Source organism: Fringilla coelebs, assembly GCF_963513975.1.
Source record: "Fringilla coelebs genome assembly, chromosome: 1".
Taxonomy (NCBI): Eukaryota; Metazoa; Chordata; class Aves; order Passeriformes; family Fringillidae; genus Fringilla; species Fringilla coelebs.
The window spans coordinates 116,704,729-116,728,043 of NC_140028.1; the positions used below are offsets into that span (position 1 = coordinate 116,704,729).

The following is a 23,315-nucleotide window of genomic DNA, read 5'->3' on the forward strand; positions in this document are numbered from 1 at the left end:
GAGAGGATAGGATTCACTCTGAATGAGACAGAATTTGACAACAAAGTTGCAGAAAGTGTTAGTTCATTGGTTCAACTTAGCAGACATCACCAGTTTGTTTGTGAGACAGAAAAGCAAGTGCTGGGGGTAGCTGGGAAAGAGTGGGGGAGGAATCTGACCCTGCAATCTGGAAAGATGACTGTATACAAAGGCTTTCATATCTGTACCAACTGACAATGATGCAAAAGAGACAACCTGGTTCTACCCACAGTGCCAGCAGAAGTATGCTGACATCACATTTGGTATGCCTAAATCTGTATGTTCTCATCAGGTGCTTTTCAATCACACCTCAAGGGTAACTAAGACAATCAGAAAACTGATTCCATTTTATCAGGAAGGAAAAAAACCAAACAGTTATGAAAATTGCTGTTTGGGTGCAAAGATCCTTTTGTTAGTACTTGAGCACGATTTTAATTGGAAAATATATTTGAATGTAAAAGTTGTTCAGCACAAAGAGAATTAACAAATTATCATCATTGACACTGAGCAAGAAGAAATTTACTCAGCTTGATCTTCAGGTTAGAGGGATAGTGTAAAATTGTCAATAAGGATGTGAAGTACACACTTAATTTGGAATCTGATCACATATGACAGACAGGAGATAATTATAGAACTTCAGCTGTTGTTTCATAGTATAACCATACACAAAATTGTTGTTCTTTTTAAAACACAAATTAATAGGGCTATTTGCTGAATCTCTGTTAACTTTACTTCCTGAAAAAGTCTCACAAATTTTCAGAAACCACCACTTTACTGTGTATTTAATCTATTTAAATAAATAAATAAATAATGCATGCCAAATATTTATGTATGTGTGTATATATATATATGAAAACAATAGAACATAATTTCCTACCATGCAACCATTTCTGAATACTTTGCCTAATCTAAATAGGTTAAGAAACAATATGCAAATATCAAATCTTGAAGTGTAATAAGTCACTTCAGACAATCATAGGTATATATTTGAAATATTTTCACACTTGAAAATGCTATTTTGTCTCAAAAATATAAAAAGTAAAACAAAACCAAACCAACTAAACTAAAACCCCTAAATCCCACACCACTCATTTGGAAATGCTTATGTTTGTTTTCCACACAGGCAATAAACACATTGTTAACTGAGGGGGCAAAAAGTCTTTGAATGACTTGGTGTTTACAGTTTGGATGGAGAGGGGAACATTGTGAGAAACCATTAACTTAAATTAAGATGTCAGGAACACAAAAGATATTTTTTGAGTTGGAAGAAAGTATAAGAAGTATAAAAGCACATTGGCAGAGCCAAGACCTCTGCCTTGGAAATCCAGAGAAGAGAACCTTTAGTGCTGCTCTTCCACATGCGCAACACAGGTAATGGGAAATTTGCAGGAGACTTCTGCAATCTCCTGCACAGCTAATAGTAACCCCAAAATTTATCTAATTGCTTTCTTTAGCACATATTATTGGTTTTATATGTAAAGAATACTGATGGGTAACATACTGCAAAAAAAAAAAAATCTACTGGGAAAATTTTGAGCAGCTGAAGCACCTGCCACGAACTTGTGTTACACATTTTTTGAGATATGCAGTATTTCATAGTGTGATTTATAACTGCTAATTAGACATGAGTCGCTGCAATAGTATAGTTTAAAAAGTTCTGTCAATGAAATTTTGAAAATTCCGTGCAAAGCATATTTTCTAATATTATCTGGAATCCCTTCTTGCACTTTTGCCCGGAATTAGAATTATCCCTCTTCTGGATTAAAGATGCATTGGTGGATTAGTCTATCACTGATGACAACATAATATATCCTTCCCAGAGGCTTAAACTGAAAAGAGGTCTGTTAACTACAGACTGTATTAAAACAACAGGGAAAAAAAATACATTGAACATGAGACAGTATTTTAACATTTAAATATCAGCATGTAGGAGGTCAAAGTTTGTGACACATAACCTCAAGTTCAATGCCATGTATTACCCTTTCTGTATCACCCATCAGACTGATTCCTGCAAGGATTAGCCATGGCTACTACTTCTAGCTTTAGCCACCTGAGCAAGCTCAGGAATGCCAGCCATACAGGCAATTTAAATGAAAAATAAATTGGTGTTAATTTTTCTACTTGATGGTCAGATATGTACACATATTTTGAAAAATTGTAGTTTTTTATTTGAATTTTTTTTGGCCAGTTAAAGAAGTATTAATTGTATATTTAAATTTAGCATTTCCAAAGCAACAAAGCAGGTGAGCTGCTTCTGAACTGAAATAATTTCTATTTCTGAAACTTTGTTTCAGATGACATGAAGCTGATTCATCACTTTAACGCCCTAAAGGAGAGGTTACGTTATTCTGTATTTTAAGAGACATGCCAGCATTTTTCCATGGAATAGCATCTTCCTGCAAAGTTTTTCTAGGTGTAAAATCACATAGTACATAAAACATCTTTCTGTATGAACGTCCTGGAATATTCCACAAGCCAATAATCACACAATGACAACTTCTAGAATACTCCTGTTTAATATTTAAGCCAGATTCTGGAAAACTAACTAAAAAGAAATATTTCAACTACTCTAATAAGTAGATAATGTGCTGTACTTTCTGGTGAACTTAAACATCTAATTACATTCTTTTTCAATTATATCCCAGGAAAAAGTAGATGAGTTGTTAGCATTAAATTTCAATGTAAGACACTGGGGTCTGTTTTTTGTTTAAGAAAAGGTCAGTCCTTCACTTCATGAAAGTCAGCAAAATCATTGGCTTAAAAAGGTAGCTCAATATGGGTGTAGAATCCAGCTAAGGAAAGAGCTTTCTACCACACTTGCCTGTTGGTGTCACTGAGGAGAAGGAGATTAGACATTTCTCTGGTGTTGTATTTAATAAGAGATCTGGATGTCATCGCTAATGTTGCTTGCTATATTGAATCTTTGAAGAACAGAACAGGATAGAGTACGTGAAGTGTTTATGTGTACAGCTCACAGGCTGTGTGCTCCATCCTTTGAAAGGAAACCATTGTGAAGGGGGAGGGTCCTGAGCACAAAGAAGGGAAGGATTGCTTTTCTGGCAAATGCCAGTATCAGCAACACAACTCTAATAAGAGCCACATGCTTCAATATGCAGTAAATAATACCCATACACTTTGTAGAAATAAAAGGTTGGAGGATGGGGAGAAAGGACTTTGAGTTCTGTAGCCAAAGGAATTTAAAGGTACATCTAAGTGGTCTTACAAGAGATTGCTTTATAGTGAAGTATCAGTTACACACAACCCTGGATCATAATTATCTGTGTATCCTCAGACTAGCAGAGCAGTTATAATGCAGTTCTGTGCTTCTCTGCAATTGATCTCCGTGACTGCATCATTTTCTTGACGTTTTACAACTTGCTGATTCAGTAATCACAGTTCAGCTGTCTTAATCACACGGTAATTGAACCATAGAGAGAATGCCAATAATCAAGAAGATACCAAACCAATTAGATAGCAGTGTTTTCAGTCAAGAAACAGCTAACAGCAACTCAAATCTGAGTTTGGTTATTCTCACTATCGATGTCTAGATTTCTGAAAAGGGAATTAAAGGCAAAGCAGTCCATTTTGGCCCAAATCCGCTATCTCCCTGCTCCTTTTATTACGCGCGAGCCCCGTTAAAAAAGAAACAAAAGTCAAGACACAGGCGGGTGCTCCCGCACGGCCGGAGGGGGAGCACGCCAGCCGTGCGGCGAAGGCAGCGCCCGGCCGGGAGAGCTGCCCGGCGCGGGCGGAGCCGTGCGCGGCGGGGAGCGGAGCGGAGCTCGGGCCGGGACCCGCCCGGGCCGGACCTGTCCGTGGTCCTGCAGCCGGGCCGCCACCTCTGCCAGCGCCACCGCCGAGGGGCCCTCGTCCCTGCCCGCCTGCCTGCCTCCACCAACGCCCTGCAACAGCTGCTGCCGCTGCTGAGCCCGACCCGCAGAAATTCAGCTTTCGGGGAGATTTCGAACCCCCTCAAGGCTGGGGGTACTTAACAAAATAGATTCCCCAAACCTCCTACCAAAGCCCTGCCCAAGCTCTGAGCGTGCCTTTCCCTGGCGGTCTCTCGGCTGCCCGGGGCGCGGGGGAAGCCCCGGTCCAGCGCGCAACTTTCCTGTAGGGAGCCGGGCTTCAGCCCCCTCCGAGCCCCCGCACAGGGCATCGAAGGCGGAGGGGACCCGGCGCTCTCCGCGCCTGCAAAGCTGGAGTAGCCAGGCAGGAGAGAGAGGCTGGGAGCTCCCTCGCCTCGCCTTCCTCATCGCCGGCTTCTGGTACCAGGGAACCCCCGGGGGGCGGAGGGAAGAGGAAGCTCCCACCGTACGGGCGATGCCCCCCGTGCATCCCCTTCTCCGGGAGTCCGGAGCCCCAGCCCGGACTCACGTGTGCCGTCAAACCGGGTGGCGATGGTGTCGAGGAAGGTGTTCTGGGGTGCCAGTAATCCCTTCATAACCGGCATTTTTCCAGCGCGGTGCGAGGTTCCCCATCAAAGTTTGTCTACGAGGGTGGCTCGAGAAGAAAGTGCAGAGGGCGCCCGGGGGAAGGTAGGGAGGGAGGAGGCGGAGGGATAGGGAGGAGAAGGAGGATGGGGATGCCGCCGCGCCGCCTCCGGCGCCGGGAGCCCCCCGCTCGTCAGCCCCGGCCCCGCACGGCGCTCCCGCCCCGGGAGCCGCGCACAGGTGCGGGGCCGCGCCCCCGGCCGGCAGCGCCCGCTCCCCCTCCCCGCACCCCTCCCGAGGCGAGGGGGAGGGGGGCGCCTGGGGAGAGCCGCCGTGAGAAAAGACGGGCTGGAGGAGAGCAGGGAGCTGGGGAAGAGCCACCTTTATCCACCTGTAGCGGAGCCGGGTGGGGCGGGGCAGCGCAGGGACCGTCGGTCCCCGGGGGCTGCGGAGCCTCCTCCGCCCCCGGCAGCCTCAAACATTTCGGCTCCAGCACCCGAGAAGGGTCCCAGGCATCTCAGCTCACAGGGACCCTGTTTTATGAGTGACAGTATCACAGGGTAAAGCACAGGCTCTTACTTTGCTGCAAGAAGAAACACCCTTGATAGCAAATGCTTCTGGAGATGCTCACTGGAGAGTGAGACTGGAACATGGATAATTCTCCACCAGTTGTGTGGCCTCAGACATTATTTGCATTGTTGCCCTATTTCATTTGAGGAATAGGCATTTTTCTGTGATTGTTAGTACATCCTATAACATTCTTTCAACATTCTTCCCTGCAAAATTCCTGAAATATTTTTTTCTTCTGCCAGCCAATTAATGCCAGCCAATTTTCTCTGCCAACCAGAGACAATTAATACATACCCTAGCCCAGAAGGTCTATTGTGTAAATTCCAATAAGTAAATATGAAACAACAGTAATAATAAGTGGCATTCCACATTCAGATGAGCAACCTGCTCAGACTGGTATCATGGCTCTTTAAATGCTGCCAGACAGTCATTTCGTAGTACAGTCATTTCACTTACTGTAGCAGCAATGGCAAAACTTCCCCATGTTCTTTCAGGATTAAAAGACCCTAGAGAAAAGAAGTGGGAGTACACTCCCTAATCTACAAAGTCACGGTGCAGAGGAAGCCTGTTGTGTTCTTGCTATTTCACAGTACTGCTATTTGTATTTTTTGCTACTCCTGTTTATTTAGGATTCTCTCTTTCTCCAGATGGTTAGAAGACTTTGATTCCCACTTTTTAGCATAAGCAGCACAGAGAGGTTACAAAAGAGAAAAAATGGCCTTTCTTTAAAACAGCTAATGAAATACAAAAAAACCCCAGAACCTCAGAAAATGCTGATACACAGGGTTTCTACCACAATATAAAGCCTACCCATGGCAACCTCACCTTGGCTCTGGAGAATGCAGCAGTATTTTGCTGAGATCATGAATCTGTCCAGTTGCCCTTGTACTAGAAGCCTTTCACAAACTAGTTGATATAGAGCTGCCAGGTCAGCTTTCAGAAGTAGCCCATGAACTGAGAGACTGCCTGTACAGTACTTTGGAAGTCTTCAAGATCCCAAAGCACTATCAGTTTCTTGCTACCTGATAATCTTCAAATTAATAGCAGTCTTGTCCTTAAAGTATATAAACAGCAGCCTTGTTCTTCAAGTACACAATTTTTAAAACCAGCAATTTTTAATTTTCATTATTATTCGCATTTCTTCTAGTTCAATATAAGCAGGGTTGTCCGGGTTCGGGCTGTTATTTGTCTCTGCCCAGACAAGGGTGAGATGGGCTCGCTTTTCGGGCTCCAAAAAACAAGGCTGGACTCTCGGGTTCGGTCTTCAAGGTTGTTTATTATTTCTTATCTACAAAAATTTTCTTTCTGCCCAGCCGGGGTCTGACCAGCAAGGCAGCCAAAGGCACTCTGACCGCCCACAGGGCGGCCACCTCCTTTTATAACAAAGTTTACGTAAACTATATTTATCTTTTGTCTCCAATACTTATAATTTTTATTACTAAGTGTACCTTTACTATAAACCTATCAAAAATACCTACGTCACCCGGAAAATGGAAGACAAGAAGAAGGAGGAAGAACCATGTGGCAGGCCCTAACTCCCTCCATCTTGTTCTTTTCCAACCCCCCTGTACCAAATCTTAAAAACTGTGCTTAAGCTTATAAATGTTCTATTTCTATATCTTTTACACGCCAGTGATTCTTATGTCCCCACATATAGGTGGAACATCTCTTGCAGGGTCAAAGTTGAGCCACCAGGTACTTTTTGCAACATCCCAAGGCTCCCGAGCTCCCCAAGGGTTCTCTCGGTAGCTCTGGCCTTCAGGAGAAGTGCGCTGAGTTCCCACACAGGGTAACAAAATTAATTTCTATTTATAGTCTTCCATTTGGCCTCTGGCTAGTTGGGTTGGATGGTACACATACTCACTAGTGAAATAAAGAAAATCCTATTTCAATACCTGGAAAACTGAAAAGCATGATCAGGTTTTCACTTCTGCCAAAGTCCTTGGGAGCAGAGGTTGTTAAGATAAATACAAAGCTTTGAAACCTGACAAAAGGCTTACCTATGCTGTAGCCTGTGGGGCTGCAATTGTGTTTCAGTTAGCATTTTTTCCATGTCCTGCCCAAACACCATTTAAGTAGGGATGCAGTAAAAAAGAAAGGAATGCATTCTTAGTCCTAGTACAGGCAGTCAGGAGAAGCAAACCCATATAAATGTACTTCTCAATTTTGGTCATCACAAAAGGCAAAAGAGACAAGGGGAGTCAAGTTGTTCCCTGATAATTCTGCAAGGCCATAAATGGCCACACCAAGTCTGAGCTCTAATCATAGTGTTTTGATAGCTGTATGACATAACAGCTTCAGTAAGTTTAGAGCTTTATTGAGAGCTCCTGGAAACTTCCTAATCGTGAGACAAAAAATGTTTTAATAAAGCCTTAGGACTTAACTTGGACAAAGAATGGCAAACAGTTATGCAAACACACAACTCAGAAAGGATGGATGAGTGCCAGAGGAGTTACATGGCATATTCCATGTTGATTGGGATGAACACAAGTTATTGAAATTCACCACTAGCCAGGGGGATGTGATAGCAATGGCAGTGGAAGGAAATTCTGCTGACGCGCAAGAGGGAAGGATACCAAATGCTGCTGAAAGCTTCTTCATCCCTGAGAACTTCAGGAAAGAGGAAGTTTGCTGTTCTTCATAAGTACTCACAATCATACAATACTGTTAAAAATTGCTTGTAGAAATTGCTACACACTATGAAAAATTAGTAAAATTAAGCTCCTAAAAATTTTGTGTTTGTGTTCTATGTATCAGAAAGCAACCACCCAAATGTCTTTGAAGTAAAGCTAATAAAATATATTACAAAAATAATGTACATAAAAAGGCTCAAACTACAAAAGATGAGAAATTGAAGTGCCGTATCCTGTTTTGCACTTGTATTTAGCAAATTATAGACACTTTTACTTCTAAAAGTAATCCTCCTTAATACAAAGTGGTACTTCAGAGACCTTACTGCAAAACAGTAAACTCCTAACGTTGCTCAAAGCAGACAAATTTAACAGGCTGAAATTTCGGTAGGCAAAGATGAAATAGTTAAGAAAAACAGACAAGAGCTGAGCATATGTAAAAGGGAGGTAAAAGGAGGAGCTGAAAGTTTGCAGTCAAGTCCTGGAAAATTATTTTTAAGCTTCAAATGAAAAGCAAAGGTACTCTGAATAGTCACAGACATATATATATATATATATATATGTATACACACATATCACATATATATATATATATACACACACACATATATTATATTAATGTTTAAGGAAAATTAAAGTAAAAACCTGGCTGATTTTTTATCTTGTTTCAAGAAATGAGCTTTCAATTTTGCTATATCAATTTCTAATATCTGGAATATCTGGACATAGTGCCCAATATAATACTTATTTTTGCTGGCAAGGACAGGTAAGCAAGAGTTGGAATCTAACTTCATTTTTTGTGTATAGATGTATATCCAATTTACTTAAATAGCCCACTCCCCATATTACTTTCTTTTTCACTGTGGAGCATTTTGCTGAATTCAAAAGCATAAATATATGTAAAAATATATGGATAAAAGTTACAGATAAACAGTACCAAAGCTGAGAAATTAAGTACTGATAGCACTGCTGCTACTCTTCAGGATGCTATTAGCATCCAGAGATTGCAAATGAAGTTTACTCAGGGGCTCAGAGTTTAGATTAGAAGGACTATCTAAGAAAATAAGGTTTGCCACTTCAAAATACTCAACAACATATAAATAAAATCTCAGCCACACATTTCCCCCTAGTTATCCACAGCTACTTGGGCACTCAACATACCACATTACATTGTGAGGCACGGCATAATCTATATTATTGCTTGTTACCCAGAAATGTGGGCTTGGGCAGAGTTTTGCGCAAAATATAAGCAAGGAGAAGCATGCTGTAGCATTTTTGCTCATAACTTTTCTTCATTTATGATTTAAGCAACAGAACTTTTCCCAAATCTTGTTTTTAATATTCCACAGTATCATGAATTACCTCATGAAGCAAGAAGTCAGGAGTTGCTTCCCTGGCATAACCATTTGACCTTAATTTACCTGCTACAATTATGCAAATGAAAGCAGAGAGTGAAAATCAAATTAACAAGGACTGCCTGCAGCTTACTTTTGTGCTTGAAATTGCCACCCACTTATTTGTGTGTTAACCTTGGCATCCAATGGAAAAAAAAAAAAGAAATTATGAAAAAGCCTGAAAATGCTAGAAAATGGCAAAGAATGGCAACCTGCTGTTCATCTGCAATGAATAGCTAATTTAAGCAAATTTAGTCTGAAGTAGTGCATGTTAGGAATATGATCCTGATAAATGATTGTTGCACTTCAAGAAATGCTGGCTCTTGCCTTTTGTTGTGCATGAGCCAACAAGAGAACTTTTCAAGAAGAGAGCTGCATAATTAAAACTCTGACAAACAAGGGACAGTTTGGGTTGAAGCATAAATGCAAAGCCAGCACCTCTGGCTCAGGAGGAAATTAAGTTCCTGCAGACTGGATGAAGTTGTAAGCAAACAGGAGAATCCATACATGATGGTACTTTGAATGAAGTTTAGGATTTAAAGCTCACTTCTCCTCTGCTCCTGGAGACCCATGCAGCATTTTGGCAAAAGCCTCATCTCTGTTTAGTACTGGTGTTAAAGGGTGCAAACCTGATGTTCAGAGACATGCCTTTCACTAATGTACTGAAAAAACACTGTGGTAGATTTATAATTAGACTGATATCACCATTGTATTAGGCTGCCATTTATGCTTTTGTTTTCTTTTGAAATATATAAGTAATCATGCATAAGGTTTAATTCTATTATACATATTGTTCAACTAAGTAGATTAATGATTTATACAATACTGGTTTGTGTTTTTTATGGTTAAAAAAGCTCTTCATACATTCACAGACCCAGGTTTCATGTGTCCATTGGATTTACAATGAGAGAAGATGCTTTCTCTTGTTTTCTACCAAGTAGAAAATGAATTAAAATCTAAAAGTAAATCTGTTGTCAAACAAAAAAAATAGGGTGAATAAGACTATCAGATCTCAAAATGAATAAAACTATAAAATTTCTGTTTTCCACTTTCCTGTCTATAAAAGCAGAATCATAATTTTCACCTCCAAGTATTGTGTGGATATGGTTAATGTCCACAAAACATCAAAATTTCACAAAAACCTCTGATAAAGCTAGAAACAAATTAGCAGTTGTTGTTGAAGAGATTGGATAGCATTCAGAAAGTTTTTGAACCACATTTCAAACAACAAGGAATTAAGTAGGCACTCAATTGCTCTAACATTAATTGAGCACCATCATGTGGGGAAAAACTCATTGGAAAAAAGTACTGCATAAAGGAGAAATGTACCTCTATGCACAAAATTAGCATCTAAAGCTGAATAAACAATATCTGTTTTCAGAAGATTTTGGTTTTCATCAGAAAACAAAGCCAAATCCCCCAGCAAACTAAAGCCAAAGCCCTCAAAAATAATACTACTAAAATTAAATAAAAAGTAAAATAAAATAGCTACACTGCGATTCTGGTGACGAACCTTATAGTTAACTAAATAGGAACAATTTTTTTCTTAAAATTGTTGCAGTAAAAAAAGTTAAAAATAAAGTTAAATTCAGAAGAGACTGAGGTATTGTAATGGCTTATTTTGTATTTCCTGGGTATGAAAGACATCATAAGCCTTTCACCCTCACTGTGGCATTAGAGGAAATGCTAACGTTAAAGGATGTTGTAGATTATTCCACATCTCAAAAAATGTGGCAAATTCAGTTCACCTGTTAATAAGGAGGGTTAATTCACTTCCAAATTCTCTCTTTTAAAAAGGAATGAATTCACTTACTGAATATCAAAATAGCTATTGACAATATTATTTATAGTATTATCAGAACTTCACTTTTTTATGACCTGGGGTTTAAAATAATTTCATTATAAAATGCAGTCCATTACCATTTATCTGCTTGGATTCAAAAAGTACAGTACCAGAATTATTTGCAAAGCAAGATTGTGCTCAGAGAAAACAAAGGAGAACTCAGTCCAAAAATTTAAGAGGTGATACTGATTGTATAAGAGACACAGAAGGATGCTTTGAATACAGAATAATCACAAGCACAGCTCTGGATATTGGATTTTCTCTTAAGCCTTAAACATCATCTTCCTACATGCAGGTGTAAAAAGTGATTCCTCCCACAGATCCCTCCAAGTTAATTAGAAATTGTGCTACCATGCTTCCACACAGATATCCCCCTGAACACTGGGAAATAGCTATCTAAATTTCATGATCCCATTCTAAATACCATTATTGAAAAGCAACTCCAAAGACAGAGCAAATCCCTTCATAAGTACACCTATTTTAAAATCCTTAAACCAGATCAGTCTAAAATAATTTCTTCTGTTCCTTCCCCGGTATTTTTTGAGCACAATTTATATCATTCTTAAGCTTCTTCAACATCACCAAAATAACTCACATGACTCAGCCATATTTTTCCTGACTTGCACCAGAGCAATAGAGAGGAGGCTGAGACACACCAGCTGGTTTGACTTTATTAATTTTTCTGACCTGCAGAGCACCACAGATAATGCTGAAAGAATTAAGCAGTACAGCTATGCTGGTCCCTTGCACTGTCGTGGTGCTGATGTGGATTAAGATTTTGGTGACCAACCATGAAGTGACAAGAGAGCAGGAAGAGAGAGCAACATTGTTTGTTATAAATCATTGCAAGTCACGAAAGACTACCAGGACACAGAATACTCAAAAGGAAACAGAATAGAACTTCACTAGATGTCATCTTCAGATTTATCAGTGCAATTGCCTTGACAGAGGATTCATTAATAAAAAGCCTGGGTGGCATTACTAGGTCTCATTCCTTTTTTTCTTTTCCTTAGATTTTACTGCATTTTAAAAAGTGAAAATGTAATATTAAAATATAAGATTTATGTTTAAAACAAGTTAAAAGCATTGGAAAATTCCAAGCTCATAACATAAAAGTATTTTTAATCACTTCATATCATAAAGACACAGAAATTAGTGCTATGATGTATGCACTTTAAATAGACCTTTATATTAATATATAAATTAGACCTGACATCTAATTTGTCTACCAAAAACACCCTCCTAGAGAGACACAGGTGAAAATTCTCTGATATTTAGGGGTTCTGATGGTAAATATAAATACCACTCAATTATATGGCTTGTTTGGGTGTTAACAGTAACAGCACATTTTCTCTAAGGTGCAATTGGCAAGCTTTGCAGAAGTCAACAGCAATAACTTGAAGTCAGGGATTAAGTTTTGCTTTAGAAAACTCCCAACAGAGAAAAGGGAAGTTCTCCCCATTACATAAGTATAATCAGCATATTTTTTAGTACCTTTCATAATATCTCGACAATAACTGGATGATGTGAACTTAATTCTTTCAGCATTGTTTTACGCAGAAATAATTCAGGAGCAATACTTATGGCAGGTCAAATGTACCTTCTACTTTAATACATAGAGTAAGTGACTTAATTGATGTGTACTTTAAAGCTATTTTGAGGTGTTTAATCTTTGCCATAGAAGATTGTAAATACAATGCTCACAGAGACAAAAAAAGGTATTTAATGTATCATTAAAATATCATGAGCAGTAGCTTAAGAAAATCCCCAAATTGTTAGAGAAACATGTGTTTAAAATATATTCCTATAGTTCCAAAATACCTGTCTATAAAGTGTGAATGCACTTTAAAAACCCCAAGATGATTTATCAGTATAAGTACAGACTCATAAGATCAAATGCTTTGCCAAGAGTTAGTTGAAGCAATAATAAATTTGCCAGACCACTGAATGAATATCTTCTCCTAATTGAAGAAAGAGTGAGGGGGACAAGGAAAAAAAGGAGTAATGATTAAAAAAATATTTCAAGTGGATTAGAGTTTTTTCAAGAATCCTTGCATCAACTAGACTAGGTAAAATTGGTTAAAATACTGCAATACATACATCTTTCCCAAAATAGAAGAAAAGCACCATTCCCCACAGATTTTCAATAAAACCTTTGTTAAGTACAGTTCAGGTTACATGACTTTTCAATTATAACAGTGATTACTGAATTTTTCTTCTACTTAAGTCAATTTCATGACTGTTTTAAAATAAATTGAACACCCCTCAAACACAAGAAATCCTCTGCAATCCTTTGTTTTGCAGTGAATCTTACTTCTACATACCAAGTTCTTCAGAAGACAACAGTTAAACAGCAAGTAATTAAGAAACAGGAGTCTAACTTGATCCATCAAGGCTGTAACAGATCAGCCTTAATACTGATTGATTTGCTTTTTAATCTTCTCCAACTCATCAACTTCTTTTCCATCTTAATAAGAGTTTCATTAGTTGTTCTTCTCATGAGGCCATTTAAACAGAAGAACCAGTAGATACTTCAGTAGTCAGAAGTAATGTTTCTCTACCTAGAAGATACTCCAAATCTTCACAAATAAATCATACAAACTACCCTGTTTTCACCCTTTTAAGAAAAACATATATCTTACTCTCTTATTTTGGAGAGATTGTCATAAATGTGTCTTCCCTGAATGTGTATTTTGAGTTAGACATTTGCAAAGAGGAACACTGCAAAAGGACAGAGATAGAGGAAGAAGATTGCAGGAAAGAATTTTCACTGTTCGGAGAAAAACCATCTCAATGGCTAAGGCAAAGAATTGGCAAAGAAATCCCATGGAAGGAAGTTAAGGAAACATCTAACGGGTGAAAGTTAACATGTTTGGCACAGGACTGAGCTTTGGACTAAATCTGTTATGCAACACTCGTGACAAGAGGCAAAACAGGGTTTAAGTAGGAGGAGATGAAACCAAGGGAGAGAAGGGTGGGCAGCACACCAGTTCTAAGAATGAACAGGAAGATTCAAGTAATGCTTAATCATGCAGAGACCAGGAAAAAAAAGAAAGAAAAGGAAAAAAAATAAAACCCAGCATTTTTGCTTGTAAGTGAAACAGTTGTGAGAAGGTGGAAATCAGGATTAAAGGGAATTTTATGCTGCAAACACACCCATTTAGTTTTTGTGTGCTCTTCTTCCAGCAAACCTCCAACAGGGCAGAAACAGGTTATCTTTGGACTTTGAAGAAATGAATCTTGAACTTCAGTCAGCTTCAAAATACACTGCAAAATAGTCTGCGTGACACTTTGAACCTGAAGAATTCTTTTTTTTATTTAGATTTTGATCTGCCCCATTTTTTTCCAATATTTCAAAAATTTGGGGATTTCAGATGTGTCAATCCTCTATTAGCTTACTTTCTATATAAAATATTCCTTATACTTTTATATGTTCCATCTATAAGCAGTGCTCTGATCCCACAATGGATCCAAGCAAGTAAAGCCTCAGGTATGCAGAGCTCTCTGCAAAGGAAAATTAGTATGACATAATAGGTAGGTGTAAGGATTAGACTGAGGATCATATTACAGGATTAGGGCACATATACATGCAATGGATTTTGTAGGAAATTACCAGCCTTGCATTAGATGCAGCCTCAGAGTCCTATTTATAGTATAATCTACTCCCTAGTCAGGTTGAATTAATATCCTTATCCTTTTTGCATAGACTAGTTGGTATATTCTTGGTACAATTTTCAGGACTAATCTTTTATCTAGGATGGCATTTGCTGTTACAGTGCAGTTTAAAGCTCAGTACAGAATTTGTGTCAGCACTTTTTGTCCCATGAAGAGCTGAAATTAAAACATTAAAGTAGATAACGTAGCCACGGTCCAGAAAAAAGCTCACAGCTTCTTCCAAGCTCATAATAACTGAACAATATAAAATCCATGGGCACTTTCTAAGTATTGTTTTGAGATTTCTGGGCCATGGAAAAAGTTTCCCAGGTGTTCTTCTGAAGCACATTTATTTTCCAAGGAATAACATCTTATTATGCTGCTTGTACTAAAAACCTCTTCAGATTAAGGTTTAAATTAATTTGTTCATATTAAGGAACAGAAACTTGTGATCATGTTCAAGTATTTGAGCTGGTGTCAAACAGCAGAGGTGGGAATTATTCTATCTAGTGATTTAGTGGGATCAAATAATGTGGAATCAAATTCAAGGTGAGCTGAAACATTCAGTTTGGAATCCAAGATTTGGAAAGAATTCCTTTTCCCACTTTTTTGTGTCATTTTTTCTACTTAGGTTGTTCTACCAGGCTATCAACAGGAAAAAACAATCAAAAGCATCACTAAAATAAGCATCACAAACTTACTCAAGTGAACTAATATATGAATATTATGAACTGGCCTTTATGAATATCTCCACTCCCTGATCATCTGCCAGAGGATGAACACAGAAAATTAAGGGAACCTCTATCCAATTTATTTGAAGTTATATATACACAGGTAAACGTGTAGATGCCGTTCATGGTGTTATCTCATTGGTATTAGTTGACAATTTTCCTAAGTAAATTTAACATTACTAAAATATATGTACCAAATAAACATCTTGGCTCCTGAAATCTAAACAGCTGGTTTTTTTCATTAGAAATTTAGGTCGGGTATTTACTAGACAGGTTAAGAGACAGATATTATCTATGCTCTGTAAATGGAGAGATAAATTTACAGCTGGAACATTCTAGAGTTTACTGCCCTGGGCAGAGAATCATCACTCACAGTAGTTTTAGTTTGTTATATTCTCTTAGCAGTTGAGATAAGCACTTTGCTATTTTTTCCCTAGTCATCAAAACATATAGCTTTTGTTTATATTTTATGATAAACTATGTGCAGAATAAACACTTGAACAACTTGTAAAGAACTGAAATGTGATCATAACTATTGCAGAAACCAGGGTTTAGGAGGTTTGTTTCAGTTACGGGACAAAAGGAATTATTATAATAAATAATGAGCAAACAGTCAATGAAAATGTCTGCTGAAAAATCCAAGGATATATATATATATAAAACTGATATAACATGGTAAACAAGAAAAACAAGCATTTGGCAATCAAAAGGCCATAGTAGGTTATTAGATAAGTTAAAGGAGTCTTATTGCCTTATTCTGTCATTTTCATTTAGTATTTTTCTTGTACAGAACTGAGAAAAACAGAACGCAAAGTCTAAATTGTCACCCAATAACTGCCAACCTGCCTTTGGAATGAATTCTCTCCTCTTTGACAAGACACGCAAAGTTTATGAAATTATACTGTGGTTCTCAGATTTATTGTAATAACTTTTGACTAATCCTGTTGTTTTTCACAAACATTTAATTTCAAAGCTATGTATGTGTCTTCCAAATTTTGAATATTTGCATATTTGAGTACACTTCCAGACTCTGGAATGAATATTCTACATTTCTCATAGCTGCTAAATATTGATGTCCTTCTCTTGAAAGTTCATCTCATTCAATTTCCCATAGTAAAAGCTTTTTCTAACACCTCTGCTATTTGGGCCTCTTATCCTACCTAAAATACCACAAAATGCAAGATTGCATTTGGATTTTCATATTCTTTAAACCAAAACATGGACAACCATTGCATTTCACATTAAGTATTACCACATTTTCTTACTCTGAAGAAGACACTAAATAAACAAAAAGTAAATTGCAAAAGTTATCTTTGGAATTTTTGTATCTGTACTAAGCATCTTGTGACTAATAGGTGTGAATTATAGAATTACAGTGGAGAATCTTCTCATATCTCAGTTGAGATTGCAACATCATATTGACTAAAATAAAAGGCAAGGATCAGCTTCAAACTTCAATTAAGGTCAGGTAAAACACTGAGTTCATGGTACTAACAAATAAAGATCAAATTTTTAAAGGTTTTTGGGTGATTAAAGAGGAAGGTGAGAAAGATAGAGGATGTACAAAAATGCTTATTTGGTTTGTATAATTTTGCCTCCTGAGGATCACTTGGTTTTTTCTGGAAGTCCCAATGGAAGCATAAGAAGTTGTTCTCATTTTCCCTTCCACCGTGCATGAAGCAAATTATTTGTAGTCATCAGGACTCCCATTCTCCTTCTCCCCAGTCTTAATATCTCCCTATAATCATTCCCTCACCTTTTCTTATCCAGCCCATTTTGATAAATCTGAGTGAGGCAGGCTGCTCCAAGGACCACCATCCCAGGCAATGCAGAGAGCAGAGATGAGTGATTAGGGGCAGGAGCCTCTTCAGCCATCCAGCAGCAGCTGCTGAAGGAGGATGCAGTGACACCCTGAACACTTTGGAAGTCTGGCCCTTGCATCATACATGATCTGGGCCCTCATTCTCCAGTGCAGTTACATCCCTAAAAGAGCTCCATGTTCCTTACCACAAGGAACATGAAGCAATTTTAATGAGCATATAAGAAGCACATGAAAGGTTCTGGAAAAAATTAACTTAAAAAATATGCTTTGAAATATGAATTTGGACCAGCTGCTTCCTCAGGTGAAAATACAAGCTGATTGATAACCAGTTCCATCATTCATGTGATTTTGGGTTATAGAAATGCGGTAGAAGAGGTTGGATATTATTTTCACAAGTAGATGTGCCTCCATTTCTATAGTTTATTTGGGCAATATGCTACTTGAATATTATAACTGGCAGAAATTTGTTCAAATTAATATTTTTACTAACCACTAGTTGAATTACAGGAAAGGAGTTTATATGAGCATTTTTTGGCCCACTTCAACTCAGCAGTATACATAACTGCTGCAAATATTTTGAATACAACTTGTACTCAACTAAGTACATGCTTTTTTTCTAAAGTTACTTTTCTGAAAAAGAACTTTGAACCAATGCTCTAGTACTGTATGCACAAGCTTAATGTTCTCCAGAGCTAATCCAGCAAAACACTTAAAAACATATGCTAATATAGGACTGGTAATATGCTTAACATTAAGCTCTGTTTAGTGAAATACCCTTAGCACTTGCTGCAGTGTATTTTGTAAGATAAGCATACTCAAGTATTAAACTCTCAACATGCATTTTTCCAGGACTGTGGTCAATGTTTGCCTCCAGCCACAGCATGACCTGATTACTTATATGTTCTAAAGCTCCTGAATAGACAGAAAGCCTCAGTCTCTGCTGGTGGAATTATACTGATGGCACTGGAGATACAACACAGCTTCCAGTCCTTGGAGTTTTTGGCTCTAAAAACTATGCAACATACACATTTTGTGAGTTCTCACTGGATCTATTGCTTTCACTGCAAGTGAACATTTAAAAACAAAAAAACCTAAAAATTGAAATAATACCCAGACATGATTAGTTAATTCATTTGGCTATATTTGATGTGGCTTTAAACACTAAGATTTAGATGTACACATAATTACTTTCATCAAAGAAGGATCTTTTTTAGCAGTTTCACTTAGATTTTGTTAAGTCAACAATCCATTCTCTTTCCTTAAAAACCTTAAGAAAGTGTTTCAACAACTGTTATGTAACATTTGAAATTGGAAAAAGATAAACACAATACTTCCAGCTATGGTCTAAGCATAAAATTGACACTAAAACTGGGGGGAGGGGGGGGGGGGTGTCTTCTCCCTTATAGGCTTTGCACATGTATTGTCTCATAGCAACTCATTCTATATTTCCTGAATTAGTATTCTCACTTTTTAAACAGCCTAAACATACTGAAATTCCCATGTTCCAGTTCTAACTATTTGCCTATTTTGTAATTAGATTAAGGATGGCAAATTACTAAGAGCTAAACATAAGCAGGAAGATATTATTTTATTTGAGGAGTACCATTCCCATTCACCAAACACTGTTTTTAACATTAGCCAGGCTTCATCTGCAATACAGGACTGCATGTAACTCAGTGTTATTGTTTATTATTAAATGGGCAAGTGATATATTTCACAAATACATCAGTAATGAAGCAGACTCTAGAGACAGCAATACCCAAGGTGCATTGGCCCAAGACCTATCACATTACTGTAACATTTTCCTTTCAGAAATATAAATACTGAGATGAAAGTGTGTGCCATAAAAATTCTTTCATAAACCTGTCTCTCCACAGCCCACATTCAGGTGGTTACATAAGTGCATGAATGATGTTAAGCAAATGAGTTATTATAATGAAGTTAAGTACACAATTCATATCAAACTAACGTTTAAACACCTTTTAATGTCTTTGTACATTTTCATGGAACATTTAACAAGGCTTAAATCTTTTACCACTTATTAAAACAGAGCTGCTCTCTTATGCAAAATCTAAGTGATCAGCTTAAAGAGAAAAGATTGGACAATAAATGAAATGTTTTTTTTGTTGAGCACCCATGTGATTTTGAATATTACAAAAGCTGCTTATTTGCATCACAAGGGCCAGATCCACAAAAACATTTAAGTGCTGAGTACTCTTCCTTTTCAGCGTGATACAATTATCATATTAGAAAGAGAATGAGCAGCTGTTAGGTAAATCTGTCCTGGCCAAAATCCACACAAATAAATACATGCTAAAATAAAGGTACCCCACCCAGTTCAGGACACTGTGTCAAATGTTATTTACTCCTGGTAGTTCCCATGCAAACTTGAGTGAGCACTGGCATTTCAAAGAATGCTCTCAGGGATACCTCACAATCCATACTTAAATTGTACTGAAAGTGTTTTTCTATACACAAAATCCTCAGGGTGGGGGAAGGGGACTGGGAGGGAGGAAAAGGAAGTCAGGAACCTTTTTGGAGGCTGCTAAAGCAGCTTTGACAACCTTTTTTGAGTCTGAAAAGAGAATAGCTAATCCAAGTCACAGGGATTCTGGTGAAGCATATTAAGATCTCACAAAACCGGCTTCAGTTACTGATTGATTTCCCTGTCACCCACCTCCCAAGACTCTTATCATCCCCAATTTCCTCCTGCATTACCACTTAGAGCCATCACTGACTCTTTTCCTTTCAAAACTTTGTTTTAGATTTTTTCCATTAAACACATCTGAGTTATATTTTTTCACTAGCTTCTACCTAAGCACATAATCTGACACTTTGTGATATGTGGTATTGAGTGAGATGACTTAAGGATAGTCTATCAATATTAGCAATTAATTTCCTTCCTTTTATTGCTTTGAACAGCCGTTCAATCTAATTTTCAGGATTAATTATTTTCACTTCCCACTGGTACTGCAGACAGAACACAATGAGCATCTGAGAAAGCTGAAACCAATCCAGCTTCTCATAAAAGCCTTTAATAATTTGATTTTGCTCATCTCTCCTGATTTAAAAAGGTCTTCTTCAAGTCTTGCAAAACAAATTCCAAATTCAGTTTCAACTAGGACTTTCACTGCATGGTACAAGCAAGCTTCCAGTATATAGTACTCACATCAGAACTCATACACATTCCTGTTTACTTTAAGACAAAAAAGTCTTCCCTTGGTAATAGTGTACACAGAGTAGAAATAGAAAAGAAATTCTAAGAACTTTCTAGACTCAGCTACAACACATGCTAGGAAGTCTACAGTTCACTCTAATCTTAAAGTAGGATGCCACCTACTGCTAAACAGCCTGAATTAAAAATAAGAGAAACCAGTTTCCTAATGACATAAGGTAACCTGGAAGCAATCATGACGAAAGTTTCCTGATTCTGATGCACAAGTCCAGTGCTCAGGAAAGAGCTTCACAACCAGCTTATCATGTAAAAATTGGTGCTCTGCTGCTGGAGGAGCAGAGTTCTTTACTGTTAATTGAAAGAGCACATCCACTCAAAAGGTAATGTTGTACTTATGGAAAATAGCATTACTTTGTGACATAAATTTAGTTTTTGCCTGCCAAGTTTGTTCTCCGGTTCACTGAAGATAGCAGAGGAAGTCTTTGGCTCAAAAGCTCTGGATTGGTTGCTCAGTGGGCAACTCGGTGATTCTTGCTTTGATATCTAAGACTTTGTTACAGTTTGGGGGAAAAAAGGAAAAGCATGTAAGAAATAAAAGTAATCTATCTACTCAGCATAGGCAGTTTACTGTAAGCTTCAAACCTGGGTAGCAACGTATCTAGAAACGTACATAAATGTTTACAATGTTCCAGCCTGCAGAGTATTCTGTAAGTCTTTGCTTTCTCTCACATAATCTCAGAAAAAAAAAATCCATTACTACTACAACCAACAAACAAACAAACAGAAAAGTAGCCTAAAGCAAACAAAACCATCTTAACAAGTTCCTTCCTCGGTGCTCCTAACTTCCCTGGAAGAGTTTCCGCCTCCTTACTCTTGGCAGTGGAATTTGTTTAATAGCTGCTCAGTGAATCAAATCAGCAAAGTTTTCTAGATTCAGAGTAAACTTCAGGAATCAAACTCCTTTTCCAGCCTGTATGTTTCCTCTGATTCAGGTTATACTGTAGCCCTGCCAAAACCTGTGTCAGCACAATGTGTGGGACAAGGCTCCCAGCACAAGGTCTGGGGACACAGATTTCTGAAGGCACCTCTGCTGCCAGAGGCAGTACACAGCGCAGTTTCTTAAAGGTGTCCTCTGCTCACAAATTTAAATGGAACGACATTTCAATCACATTTTAATTACATGTGACCAATTCAGGAAAGAGCAGCAATTGGACTAATGGTTTGTATCTTTTACACAAGAGAGAAGTACTGAACAGAGAATAAAAATAACTCAGACACCCTCCACTTCCATTTGTGGTTCTGCATGCAACTCCTCAGTGCAGCATTTGCATTTTCCAGAGATGATGATTTATAACAGAAAAACATACTGATTTAGAGGCTAGAGAATGAAATAACAGATTGTCTCCTAGGGTGTTGAGACCATTTTGAGTTTCCTGCACACCTTAAGGCCAGCAGAAAAGTACTTTGCCACTACTCTCAACTAATTTTGAACTAGGTTTGTACTACCTCTGTAACAGAATCAGACAACTTCTTTTATTTGAATTAAAATACCACAGTCAGCAAATAATGGATCTTGAAAGCATGGCTTTAATCCATCCAAAAGTCGTACCACAAACTAACTTCTGAGATACAACAGGACGAAGTTTTATTAATGTACCATATATAAACATAACCAGCTTCTTTTGTGTGATTAATCAAGACCTTAAAAGAAGAATACAAAGCCTCTTTTAGGGGAAGAAAGGCACCAAATTACAGCCTGGCTGTAACACCAAGTACTTCCTAGCCATCCAACAGCTTGGTTCAGAAAATCCAAACAACGTCTTATCGCCTACACTATACATGTAAGCAGCATATTAAGCATATGTCATAATCTTCCATCTATTCCATACATTAATTACCAGGCAATCACACAACACAAGTTTCAGATGTATGCAGCCAATTGTGTAAGGATCAAGCTGTGCTGCAGTGTCCAAGCGTACCACAACTTGTAAATGCAACAACAGACATGGAGTCACTCACGTTGAAATTATTAGCTCTCTAAGGAACCAAGACATGACCATGATTAGTCTAGCATCTAATCATCTACCCACCAAACCCCCAATCCCCCAGGTCATTTAGAGAACTTTTTGCTCCAGGTATGCAATTGCAATAATTAAACTTTATATTTTTGGATCTTTTCAGAATGACTTTAGCCTTCAGAGATCAAGAGGGAACACTTGCATAATTCCCTCTCTTACTCAGACACAGCCTACTCATTTCTGTGTGGAATGGGGCTGGCCCCATGCATTTCCTCAGAATCTACTCAAAAACGTGACTTCTGATGATATTATCAAGAAAACACCATTATAAGCACATGCATAAGGGGACCAGAAGAGACCTACAGGAAAAAAAACTGTATGCAACTGTTCAGTGGAACAACAACACCTCTCTGATGTGTGACAGCAAGAGTTGGCCCAAAAGGCACAACTGTCTGAGAGTTCAAAAACTCAGCACAGGCCTCCTGTGCTTCCCCCACTTTTGTGGGTATTTGTGTGTATTGGTTTTGTGTGGCCTGATTTTTGGCATGGGGGAGGCTGCAGGGTGGCTGGCCCCTGTGAGAAGCTGCTAGAAGTTTCTTCCATGTACAGCAGAGGCAATTGCTGCTGGCCAAGGCTGGATCAATTGGAAATGGGGGTAATGCCTCTGTGATAAAAGATTTGGGAAAAAATCAAAACAAAACTTGTGGTGCAGTTTCAAGTGTGACTAGAGAAGAGTGGAGTGAGAACAACTCTGCAAACACCAAGGGCAGTGGAGAAGGAGGGGCAGGAGCTGCTACAGGGGTTGGAGCAAAAAGTATTTTTAAGGGCTTGTTTCACTTATCATTATCTTGCTCTGATTTTGTTAGTAATAAATTAATTTCATATCTCTGAGTTGAGCCTGGTTTGCCTGTGATGGTATTTGGTGAGTGATTGCTCCTGGTTCTTATCTCATGAACCTTTGTCAATTTTTCTCTCCTCTGTCCAGCTGCAGTGGGGAGTGAGTGAATGGCTTTCCTGGAGCCTGGCT

At 38.3% G+C, this 23,315-nt stretch overlaps 1 protein-coding gene across 1 annotated transcript in view; it reads right to left on the reverse strand.

Moving 5' to 3' along the window:
- Positions 1 to 4,471, reverse strand: part of KCNH8 (potassium voltage-gated channel subfamily H member 8) — a gene marked incomplete at both ends in the record, with an annotated part of 175,750 nt that extends 171,279 nt beyond the window's left edge. The window contains one exon of the mRNA XM_084207923.1: positions 4,396 to 4,471. Coding sequence (XP_084064049.1) covers positions 4,396 to 4,471 — 76 coding nt within the window. The remainder of the gene's footprint in view (positions 1 to 4,395) is intronic.
- Positions 4,472 to 23,315: the final 18,844 nt, after the last annotated feature.